The 12,964-nt window shown below is 43.9% G+C and overlaps 1 protein-coding gene across 5 annotated transcripts in view; it reads left to right on the forward strand.

Annotated features, from left to right (window-relative positions):
- MARK3 (microtubule affinity regulating kinase 3) overlaps positions 1–12,964 on the forward strand; it is a 160,360-nt gene that overhangs the window by 55,554 nt on the left and 91,842 nt on the right. For all 5 annotated transcript variants that reach the window (XM_029598016.1, XM_029598012.1, XM_029598014.1 and 2 more), the window contains exon 6: positions 4,505–4,575. In XM_029598016.1, the coding sequence (XP_029453876.1) occupies positions 4,505–4,575 (71 nt within the window). The remainder of the gene's footprint in view (positions 1–4,504; positions 4,576–12,964) is intronic.

The raw sequence follows: 12,964 nt of genomic DNA on the forward strand, positions 1-12,964 counted from the left end.
GATTTTTCCCAGTCTCAGGAAATATCTCCAATTCGCAGTAGGAAATCTTAACCTCCAATATTGCTTTCTGCTGTCTTCACAAAATTCCTTGCCATGGTTGTGATGCACTTATGTAAGTTTGGGGTGCATATGTTTTCTTACTTGGACAATTGGCTGGTTAAAAAATTCTCAGGCAGGAGTCGAGGAGTTGATGCGCATCAGGTGTTGGAGTTACTAGGATTTGTTTATCAATGATCTAAAACATCTCAGTCCATTTCTATTGGAGTTTATCAGAGCTCTGCTAGTCACGACTCAGATAAAAACCTTCCTTTTGCAGCAAAGGGCCACCATACTGAAGGCTACAGCGAAGGAGATATAAATGAGTCAACAGACATCAACTTGGCAAATCTTGAGACTGTTGGGCTTTATGGTTTCAACTGTGCATGTAACTCCCATGGCATATTTCTACATGAGAAGAGCCCAGTGGATCTTAAGGTCTCAGTGGCTGCAGCTCAATCTACAGGACAGCATCCGGATCACCCAACCTCTCAGGGACTCTCTGTTCTGGTGGCAGGACAATTCCAATCTAGTCAGAGCAATTTCTTTCCAAATTGCTCCAGTCCAAATTGTCCTCACAACAGACGTGTCCAAACTGGGATGAAGGCTCAAGTAGATGGACTCTGCACCCAGGGCTCTTGATCCACTCAGGAAAAGTTGCACCAAATCAATTTACTGGAGCCTCAGGCAATTCAGTACACTCTATGGGATTTCAGAGATTGGGTCATCCTTATTCAGACAGTCAAGGGCGATATATTACATCAACAAGCAAGGAGGTATGGACTTGCACCTCCTGTGTCAGGAGGCTCTTCAGTTGTGGGGCTGGGCCATTTCTCAGGGTATGGTTCTCAGTCACTTACTTGGCCGGCATTGAGAATGTGTTGGCAGACAGACTGAGTCAGTCCATGTCACCACATTAGTAGTAGTCCCTGAATCAAGAAGTAGCAAGCCAGATCTGCTGTTGGGGGAATGCCAGTGGTGTATTTATGTGCGTTTTCTTAGAACAGGAAGATCCCTCTCTTCTGTTCAAGACAGAGGCCATGTAGCAAAGCTTTGGGCACTTTACTTTGGGGCAAGGTCTTCTACGTGCATATCTTCCAATTTACATGAATAGTAAAAGGTTTTTTTTTTTTTTGTTTTGTTTTGTTTTTTAAGCTCATAGAAGACAAGGAGACCATGATGGTTGTAGCTCCCTTTTGGCTGAGAGAGGTCTGGTTCACGCTCCTGCGGGAGATGTCCATCAGGAAACTAATCAGGCTGGGATTTTTCCCTGGTTCTAATCAAGACGGCTTGCACCATTCCCACCTCAAATCCCTGTCACTCACTGCTTGGATGCTGAGTGGTTGATTCTGTAACCCTTTGCACTATCTGAGAATGTGGTTCATGTTCTTGTGGCTTCACAGAAGGATGCCACTCGAAAGAGGTACTGAAGTGGAGGACATTTGCCGTATGGTGTGAGCAAAAGGAACTAGATCCTTTCTCCTGCTCCACACACAAACTGCTTGATTACTGTCTTCATTTATCTAAAGCTGATCTCAAAACCACCTTTGTTAGGGTCCACCTCAGTGTGATTGCTGTCCTACCTTTATCATATAGAAGGTAAGCCTATTTCTGTACAGCCTTTAGTTGTAGGTATCATGTGGAGCCTCCTTCATTTGAAGCCTTCCATCAGACTTCCTGTTATGTCTTGAAACCTCAGTATGGTCACTGCACTCTTGTGACATGAAGTACCTGACCTGGAAGGTTGTATTTCTGATGGTGGTCACTTCGGCACACTGAGTCCGTGAGCTTTCAGGCTGTAGTAACTTATCTATCTTTTATCAAGTTTTTCCATAAGGGTGGTCCTGCACCCCCTTCCTAAGTTTTTGCCTAAAGCGGTAACTGAATTCCATCTTAACAAGTCAGTTGTCCTTCCAACATTTTTCCCCAGGCCCCATGTCCACCAAGGTGAAAAAAAGCTACACAGTTTGAACTGCAAGAGAGCCTTGGCTTTCTACCTGGAGTGGACTGAAGCCCATAAAAATTCCATCTAACATTTTGTTTCTTTTGTTGCAAACAAGCTGGGAATTGCCGTTGCCAAATAGACTTTTCTCTAATTGACTAGCAGATTGCATCTCCTTCTGTTATGCCCAGGCAGGGTTGAATCTGGTGGGCCATGTCAAGGCTCATTTGCAATCAGTCTCCATGGAGGAGATCTGCAAGGCTGCAACATGGAGTGCTCGCCACTTATTTATATCGCATTACTATCTGGATAGGTATGGCCGTGAGAGTAGTTTTGGCCAATCTAACCATCAGAATTTGTTTGAGGTATTAGAACCCAACTGTTTTACCTTCTAAAGCCCATTGTTTTTGTTCCAGATTGCCCCCCATAGATGAGGAATAAAATATGAAAAAGGCTAGCTGTCAGCAAAAGCAGTGTTTATTGTGCCTGTTGGCACTAGTTTTGTTGCCCCTTTTTACTTTGGGGGCAAGCTTGTACCTAGGGATTTACCTGTGTGTGAGGACTGTCATCCTGCTTGTCCTTGGAGAAAGCAGAGTTGCTTACCTGTAACAGGTATTCCCTAAGGATAGCAGGATGTTAGTGCTCATGAAACCGACTCTGGATTTGATTTTGCCAACATGTATTTCCATTCTTTGCTATAAAGAGTCTAAAGGGTATGTTGGCATGCCTTGAACATGCTCAGTGGAGTTCTAGAAAAGTTAACATAGTTTTTCCATGTCGGGCTTCATTGGATGATGTCACCCATATGTGAGCCGTGACATCCTGCCGACCTCTGAGAACACCAGTTACAGGTAAGCAGCTCTGCTTTTCTGGAGTTCCTTGGCTTTAGCTATTGAATTTTCCTTGTGCAGAGTTTATTTCTTGGAGTCCTAAGTGTGACAAGGATTCATTTTGTCATGTTTGTTTTCCACCCAGGAATTCGTTTTAATCTTATGATGATTTGTACTTGAAAAATGAACTTGGGAGGTTTGTTTGTGTTTTGGGCCTTGTTAATTCAGACCACCGAAGTCTTTCCTATTGCTCTTATTTTTCTTTGTGGAATGTCAAGGAAGGAAAGGAAACTGCGTCTTGTCCCTCCTTCAGATATGAGGTTTGAATCAGGATTCCCCAAACCAGCTAATGGCGGTTAGCTGCACTGTATCCCTTGTTAGATAAACTACACAAAACCGATACACCTTTTATATCGTACTGAAAAGTGTATTTTTCTTTTAAACCTAATGGCTGTAGACTTTATATTGCCCAAATATTTAGATGGTATTTCTATGAATGCAGAAAAAAATCAGTTTTGCTAGTAATGTTTGGTTAAATGTGTTATTTATAGGGTTCTGACTTCTTTATATAGTTATTAAATTTTATTCAGGAGAACATGTATGGAAATATATAGGCTTTAGCTGTATCCCCTTCATTCTTGTATTTTCATTGATTACATTAATATATAGGTTTGTTTCCTAATCAATGATGATCATGTGTAATCTGTGTATAAAGCTCATTACTGTGTATAATTTTCCTGAGTTATAGTTATATTCTTTTTCAAATATTCTGTTTTGTTTTTTTTTTACTTCATGATCTATCTTGCATGGATACAGCCAAATGTGGAGTTAATTTTCCATTTTGGAGCTCTTCTTGTAAACCGCTCTTTTGCATTGATTGATCAAACTTGATTGTGTCAAATTTTTTAGTGGTTTTTTGTGCTATGGAATTGTCTGTCCTGACCAGTCAACAGAGTTTGGTGGTTACCAACCCCCCAAAAACGGCTGTTAGAATTCCTGAGCTAGGATTTCCTATTGGTGATATACAGAATATTGTTGGGGTGTCTCATCCTGCTTCCATATGAAGGAAGAGATGCTAGATGTTCATTCTCCTATAAAGGTTTCCTGCAAGCTTTGATAAATATTTCTTTATTTAATTCTCTGAAAATAATTTTCATTTGATTTGTATTTCCCTACTTGGCTGTTAGATTAAACGTTGGGTTTCTTAAAGCAGTAATTTCCTCCTCCTCTTTGCAAAAGTTAATTTGGTAGCAGAGGAAGTAGGAGGCATGCAGGAGAATGAGAAATTAAAACTTTTCCCAAGTCTGTTTTTAAAAGCAGATTGATTGGTGTGCTGGTTCAGCACTTTTATTTTTGAGTTCTTTCAGAACGCTGGGATGTATACCGTCTGGTCTGAGCGATTGACAAAGAGTAGCAAATCTGCAATATTATGTCTTCTGTCTTCAAAGTGGTTTGTATCAGTTCTTCTGAATGGTCACCATTGAATACCATTTCTGGCACAGGTATCTCCCCAACATCCTCTTTGTAAACACCTGCTAATTCAGCTTGCTTATCGACAGCTTGCATTACCGACCCATGTATCCCAGAGTCTTTGAGAATAGTAGTGCTTGATTTGGTTATTTTGGGGATTAATCAATATTGTGGTACTGAAATCTTGACAGTTGCTTACTTATCCTTTTCGTGTTCTTAATTGCAGGAGAAGTATTTGACTATTTGGTTGTACGTGGAAGAATGAAGGAAAAAGAAGCAAGAGCTAAATTTAGACAGGTGTGTAGGAAATATATTTTCAAGTTTTATATAAAACTCTTTGTTTGAAAATTGTAATCTTAAAGCCAGGACACTATAGCACTTTTATTTCTGTGAGCTGAACTATTGTTAGGTTAAAAGAACAGCAAAAATGAAATGACATGGTTCATGTTGTAGTGTATTGGACAAGAAAAACGAGTGAACTGAAAGTAGTTTTGGAGTTTTTTACATTCTTGGTACTGGCATTCTTATATCTCCCAGTAGTTGATTACAGGAGGCAAAAGATGTCAAAACACACTTTTACATAAAATGATCTTGGGAGGTTCATTTTATGACTTTAAAAATCACTTGTAATGACTTTAAAAATCAAATCTGATCTACTCCATTATTCTGTTTTTTAAAGGTTAAAGCTAGTTCTTCAATGACAGCCAAAACTTAAAATTAGCATTATATAAGTTAAGTCATGAGATTTGGCAAGTGGTGTTCCTTAGTTTCAGACAAGGAGAAAACCCTTATTTATTGGATCCTAGAAGAACATTTATAATCTGTAGGCTGTCAGGAATTTTGACACAGTGCCTTGTAAAACCCTTGTAAATGTTTCAGATTCTGCTGTCTAAAAAAAATACAAATCAAAACACATTAAAATACGAGTTTGTTTCACTGATCTACACAACATACTCTACACTTTAATAATGAAAGAACACTTGCAGAATTATTCCAAAGTAATTAAGGGGGGGGGGGGGGGAATCTTGATTGCATAAATCTTCACACCCCTTGTTTCAGTACTTGGTGGAAGCCCTTTTTGCAGCAATGATAGCCATGAATCATTTAGGTTAGGTGTTTACCTACTTTGCACAGTGGGATGGTGCAGTTTTTGCCCTTTCTTCTTGTCAGCTAACTCAAGCTCTTTCAAGTTGGCTGGGAATTATCTGTGGACTGCAGTTTCAAGTCTTGCCATAGATTGTTTTGGATTTAGGTCTGAGCTTTGACTGACTGGGCTACTAGGGGCAGATCTGCCTCTACTTTACACCATCTATCTTTCCCTGGATCTTCACAAGCCTCCCTCTCTCTGCTGCTGCAAAACATCCCCCCAACATAATGCCACCACCCTCACACTTTATTGCAGGACTAGCATTAGCAGGGTGATGTGCTGTGTGTTTTACACCAATGTCATTCTTAGCATCGAGTCCAAAAAGTTCTACATCGGTCTCATCACAGCAGAAAACCTTCTCCCATGTGTACAGTATTCTTTAAATAATTATTTGCAAATATGTGTCACATCATATGGCTTTTCTTCAACAATGGCTTTCTTTTTGCCAACTTCTCATACAGGCCATGTTGGAGTAATCTTGAAATTGTTAAATAGTCAGTAGTTTAGTTCTTTTATAGTAACCTTAGGCCTCATAGTAATCTTCTGCAGCAGTTTCCTTAACCTACAGCTATTGACTTTGGAATATCTTAGTGGGGCCATACTGTTTTCATTATACAATAGTGGACCTGACCATGCCTCAAGGAATATTAAAAAAAAAATTGGAATTCATATTGCATTCCCCGGTCTGCACCGTTTTTTGAATACATTATCCCAGAGCTCTTTCAGCAGTAGATTGTTTGGCATGTTTTGACCTTTGCCTAATATTCACTTTATACAACAGAAACTGCTTGATTCTTCATCCAGGGGTATTGAAATCAACTCAACTATTGTGATTGGACAAAGGTGGGCTCTGTTTAACTTACTCTTCAAGGACAAGCAGGATGGCAATCCTCACATATGGGTGACATCATCCGATGGAGCCTGGCAGGAAAACTTATGTCAGAGTTTCTAGAACTTTGACTGAGTCCTTCTGGGCATGCTCACACATGCAATATACCATGTATCCATGTGGGGTCCTCTCAGTCTCTTCTTTCCTGTGGATCCTCATGTGTTGTGGCAAATAGCAGAGCCTTTTTACAAACATTTTCAAACTGAGGTTTTTCTCTCTCGTATTTTTTGGGTTCATGCAGTCAGCATGGGTCCTCCTCTCATTTTTCCATTTATCAATGTTTTTGGGTAAGTTTTCTTTGTCTATCCCTGGGGCAGTGGCATTCTTAGTGCCTGCCAGCCACTGAGTGCTACCGCCATCAATTTCGATATTGCATCCCATTTGTTTCATGACATGACTGCATCCGGTTTCAAGTGATGCCCTCCGGCACAAAGCTTGTGTCTATCACAGGCCCCCATGATAGAAGTGTCCTCTCCCTGGGGGCATCACATGATGTCTGGGGTTGTAACAAGTGTGCCCAGACGACCCTAAAGGATGTAAGATCCGGCTCGACAAGATAAAGCGATTCTTTGGGACAGCTAAGACTGGTCCATTGGCATCGAGGGACCCTGGAGCTGCACTGATGGACACAGTCATCGACGACAGCAGGACCATTGATTCAGTCAATGCCAGCAGTTGCCAGGGATGCTGGAGACAGGCCATCATCTGCCTCCCTCCGATCGAAAACATCAAATTCATAGCCTTTCGCACCGCAGAAGGACCAATCTGAACATCGAAGGAAGCCGAAGAAGCATTAGCATCAGTCCCCGTTGATGCGTGGTGCCGGGATGGGGATGCACCAGCACCTGCTGTAATGCCTCGAAGCGTTCCTATGGTGAGGAGTGCCAGTCCTCCACTACTCGGGGTTTGCACAGTCTCCACTGGTCCTGATGCCCACCAATCCTTTTCTCGGTTCGAAGAGGATCTGATCATACCACCTCTGTCCCAGATGGTCTTGGCATTGGTGCTGTGCAAGGAGGAGTTGGAGAAGCATGTGCTGATGGCCATGGAGAAAGTGGTGTATGACCTCGGCGTCAGAGTACCGAGGCCAGCATCATCCCTCTTTGAGCCACTGTTGGAATTCCCTGCATGCGTTCATCGGTGTGTTACTGACACAGCCTGTGTTAGTACCTGGGGCGGTATCTATGTCTGTCTGGTGGGGCATTGGTGGCACCCTCGGCCTGTCTTGTATCTGTCCACAGTTCCTTGAAGGAGGAAGCTCCCCCAGTGAAAGGGGCGGCACCGGGGCCTGAGCCCCCACACATGTTTCCATACTACTGGCTGGAGGCCGAGTGTCCGGAGCCCTGTCTCCTGCGTACAGTAGTGAAGGTGAAGGCCCCTATGACCCTGGGGTGGGGCGACTCCGATGTTTCCGACAGCACATTGATGATCTCTCCTCAGAATAGTCTCCTCCTGCCAACAGAAGGAAGTCTCCTCCGGAAATCTTCTCCTTTGCAAGGTTTGCCAGAGCGATGGCAGAGGCCATCCCTCTACAGTTGCAGACTGAAATCATGGTAGTCCCAATACACAAAATACTTGTGGAGTTTACTGTTCAAATGTGGGAATATCCTCTCTTGTTCCTCCTGTTAACAGGAAGGCCAGTGCGATTTATCTCGTCCAGTAGGCTCTTGGATTTGATAAGCGCCAGCTTCCCCATCAATCGGAGATTGATTCTGCTTTCAAGAAGGCCAAGTGCACTCTGACCCAATCCTCTGCGCCCCTCGAGAAGGATCAGAGAGCCATGGATGGTCTAGGGAGAAAAATGTTTCAGGGTACTATGCACATTGCCTGCACAGCAGCTTACCAGCTCTGTATAGGCCAGTATATGTGAGACCTCCTGAAGCAGGAGGTGGCCAAGCAATTGCCCCAACAGCAGCAGCAGGACACCCTCCAGTAGCTGGTGATTAATTGCTTGGAGTGCAGAAAACATGGGATCAGTTCGACCTACAGTGTTTTTTTTGAAACTTCATCAAGAATCTAGATTTGCATGGCTGCGGGCCTCTGATCTCTGTCAGGAAGTGCAGATGGGACTTGTTGATGTGCCGTGTACTGGAGAGAATGTCTTTGGAAAGAAAGTAAAAGCTGCGGTGTCTCAAATGAAGGACCACCATGCAACATTCCAGGAGCTCTCCATTGACACCCAGAATCTGTCCTTCTCTGCTAGGAGGTCCTCAAGGTCTGGCTACAGGAATTCTTTCTTCCACTTGAGTAGATACTATCCTTTGCCTCCTCAACTCTTGTCAGCAGCAGAAGGCCTTTCGTAGCCGTCTCAGGTAACAGAGGGCCCCAAAGACCCAGCTAACACCTCAGTCAGCTCCGGGAACAGAGTTTTGACTGGATTGCAGTGAGTATAACCAAGACTGCTGTACCTGGGATAATGGACTCTCCAGAAGGGGGAAGACTGCAGCTCTACGTGAATGGTGGCCCAGTGTAACCTTGGACCTGTGGGTTCTATCCAACATCCATGGAGAGACTATTCTCTCCATGGATGTTAAATCTATTGAGTAACTCGCAAATTACCCCCTTGTGAGCCCCTTTTGGGAACCAATAGCACATCAGGAGGTACTTCTCGCGGAGCTCTCCTCCCTCTTAACGGCCAGGGTGGTCAAGCTTGTTCCACCAGGACGGAGAGGGTGAGGATCTTACTTCGGTACTTTATGACTCCATCCCATCCTAGACCTGAGGGCTTTGAACAAGTTTCTGACAAAAGAAAAGTTCAAGATGGTTTCCCTAAGCACCTTGATTCCCTTCTTGCAAAAAGGGGACTGGCTATGCATATATTCACATCCAGATCTTCCCTGATCACAGGATGTATCTCTGATTTGTGGTAGGAAAACAGCACTTCCAGTACCATCTTCTGACATTTGGGTTAGCATCAGCCCCATGTGTCTTAACGAAATGCTTAGCCGTGGTGGCGGCATACCTTCATAGGCTGGGAGTCCATGTTTTCCTCTATCTGGACATTTGGCTGGTCAAGAGCACCTCTCAGGCAGGAGCCATGGAGTCCATGTACTCGGCCATCTGGGTGCTGGAATCACTAGGGTTCATCATTGCCTAACCCAAATCCCATCTCAGCTCGTCACTGAAGTTGGACTTCATTGGATTCCCTGCTAGACTTGGCTAAGGCCAAGGCTTTCCTGCCCTGCCAATAGGCCATTACTCTGAAGGCCATTTCAGCAGAGATTCAAGCGAGCCACTAGGTTTCAACGTGGCACATGTTAAGGCTGTTGGGCCATATAACTGCATTAGTACATGTAGTTCCCTTGGCACATTTGCAGATGCCAATAACCCAGTGGAACCTAAGGTCCCAATGGCGACAAGCTATGCAGGATCTATGGGACTGCAACCATGTCACCCCGTCCCTCTGAGATTCCTTGTCCTGGTGGCAGGTAAATTCCAATCTGGAACAGGAGGATATCCTTCCAAATTCCATGGGTCCAAATTTCACTCAGGATGGATGCATCCAACCTGGGCTGGGGGCTCATGTCTATGGGCTCTGCACCCAGTCTTCCAGAAACGACTGTGTCAAATCAATTTCCTGGAGCTTCAGGTGATCAGCTATGCTCCATAGGCTTTCAGAAAATGGCTGTCGAACAAAATTGTACTAATACAGACCGAAAACCAAGTTGCAATGTGGTATATCAACAGACAGGTACAGGATTGTACCTCCTGTGTCAGGAAGTGGTCCAGATACGTTTATGGGCCCTTTCTCAGGGGATGGTGCTCGAGGCCAGAATGGAGAGTGCAATTGACTGACTGAATTGCTCCTTCCGACCCCACAAATGGTCTCTGGACCTAAGGCGTGGTGAATCAGATCTTCTGCCTGTGGGGAAGCCCGGAGGTGGATCTCTTTGCTCTGCCTTGGAACTGGAAGGTTCTTTAGTTCTGCTCCCTGTACAGGACACAAGACCAGACCAGCCTCAGATGCCTGCACCCATTATTGGGGAGCTGGTCTTCTGTATGCATATCCTTCAGCTCCACTGGTGGTGAAGACTTTGAAGCTTCGTGAGGACAAAGGGACTATGATTCTCATTGCCCCTCATTGGCAGGGACAGGTCTGGTTTCCACTCTTTCTGGAGATGTCCTTCAGGAAACTGAGCAGACTGGGGTTATTCCCCAGATCTCATCATCCAGGATTGTGGCAAGTTGCAGCATCCCAACCTGCAGGCCCTGTCACTCGCAGCCTGGATGTTGAGAGGCTGATTCTGCAACCACTCGATCTTTCAGAGGATGTGTCTTAGCTACTTGTAGCTTCCAGAAAGCCTTCCACTAGAAAGTCTTGTACACTGAAGTGGAGGAGGTTTTCTGTGTAGTTTGAGCAAAAGGCTTTAGATCCTGTCTCCTGCTCTCCACAGAAACTGCTTAACTATCTTCTGCACTTTTCGGAAGCTGGTCTGAAAACCAACTCAGGGCTCACCTAAGTGTGATTGGCGCATATCATCACAGTGTAGAGGGTAAGCCCATTTCTGTACAGCCTATAGTTGTATAGTTCATGTGAGGTCTGCTTCAGTTGAAGTCTCCCTTAAGGCCTCGTGCGGTGTCTTGGGACCTCAGTGTAGTGTTGGCTCAGCTGATGAATGCTCCCTTTCAGCCATTGTGCTCCTATGACCTGAAGTACCTCACCTAGAAAATCATTTTTTGGTGGCGATCACTTCAGCATGCAAGGTCAATGAGCTCCAGGCCTTAGTGATTTATCCACCTGATAGAGTGGTTTTGCGAACGCACCATACATTCCTGCCTAAGGGTGGTATTGGGCTTCCATTGTCCTGCCTACATTTTTTCCCAGGCCCCATTCGCACCAAGGCAAATGAGCCCTGTACAGTTTGAACTACAGTAGAGCCTTAGCTTTCTATCTGGAGCCAAAAGAAGCCCATAGCTAGTCCACCCAACTTTTTATTTCTTTTGATCAGAACAGGTTGGAGATCGCTGTTGCCAAGCAGACTGCATATACTTCTATTATGCCCAGGAGGATTGTAATTTTGAGGCCATGTTAAGGCTCATTCTATTCAAGTCATGGCAGCTTTGGTGGCCCACTTGCAAGCAGTCCCCATGGAGGAGATTTGCAGAGCTATGACATGGAGTTCTATCTACTCATTCACATCTTATTACCTGGATAGGGATGGTTGCGACAGCAGGTTTGGCCAATCTGTCCTTTGGAACTTGTTTGAGATTTAGAACTCAACTCTGTTCCTAAGTCTTGTTCTTTCTGTTCAGGCTGCCCCCTGCCTGTTATCAACAAAACGTTGTTGTGTCCGTTGGCTCCTGTTTTGTTGGTTCCCTTTTATACTGGGGGGGGGGGGGGGGCAGCCTGTAGCTAGGGATTCACCCATGTGAGAGGGCTGCCATACAGAGAAAGCAGAGTTGCTTTCCTGTAATAGGTGTTCTCTGAGGACAGTAGGTTGTCAGTTCTCATGAAACCTGCCCACCATCCCGTGGGAGTTGGGTTTCACCTCGCGGGTTTTCTTGTTTAATTATTTTATCTAGAATTCTGTTATAAGACTGAGAGGACCCTGCGTGGATGCATGCCCAGAGAGTCTCAGTCAAAGTTCTAGAAACTTTGACATACATTTTCTGTGCCAGGCTCCATTGGATGATGTCACCCTTTTGTGAGGACTGACATCCTGCTGTCTTCTTGGAGAGCACCTGTTACTGATAAGCAACTTGGCTTTACGGGTCTTAAGGCAATTTTTTTGAACTGGAGTTAATTTGGATTTGCTGTGATAAAGGGTGTGAAGACTTCCATAATCAAGGCTCTTTTTTTTTTTTTTTTAATTTAAAGTTTTTAAATTTAATTACTTTTGGAATATTTCTATAATTTTTCTTTCATGGATTTTGATTTTTTAGACAAAATGTGAAAAATGTACAATGTTGTGAAGACTTTTTTGCAAGGCACAGTATGTTAAATGTTTCACATTAAGCAGGAACCTTCCCTTCATACTGCTTTTGACATACCGTGTTTTGAAAACAGAATACCATGGTGGACAAGAACTGTAAGACCTACCTAGTCGTCTTCCCAATTTGCCGCCTCTTACAATTTCTTACTAAGAACTCATGGCATATTTGTAAGAACCAGTTACTAAAGAAATGATGCTTATTTTCATGCTGTAAATGTACCAATCAACAGCATTACCTCTAACTTTTCTTATAGAAGTTCTGGATTTGGGACATTTGTCTCATTTTGTTAGACCTCTCTAAGGAAAATCTTGCTTTGCTTCAAATGATTGGCAAGATAAAAATGGGAAACATACTGAGTTACTAGTTCTGAGTTTCATATGGTAACATAGTAGATGATGGCAGATAAAGACCAAACTGTCCATCCAATCTGTCCAGCAAGTTGCTTTTGGTAGTGACTGCTGCTCTGTGCAGGTTACCCCTATGTAAAAGTGTTGCAAAGTTAACAAGTTACCTCATTCTTTCATTTCCATCCTTTAGCCTGTAGGGGTCTGCAGTGTTTATCCCACGCCCTTTTGAATTCCATCACCGTTCTCGTCTTCACCACCTCTTCTGCTAGGGAAGCCATGCATCCACCACCCTCTCTGTAAATATTTCCTGATGATGGTTCTGAGTCATCCCCCCTGGAGTTTTATAGCAAAACCTCTAGTTCTGCGGTT

The sequence above is a fragment of the Rhinatrema bivittatum genome, chromosome 4, assembly GCF_901001135.1.
Source record: "Rhinatrema bivittatum chromosome 4, aRhiBiv1.1, whole genome shotgun sequence".
Taxonomy (NCBI): Eukaryota; Metazoa; Chordata; class Amphibia; order Gymnophiona; family Rhinatrematidae; genus Rhinatrema; species Rhinatrema bivittatum.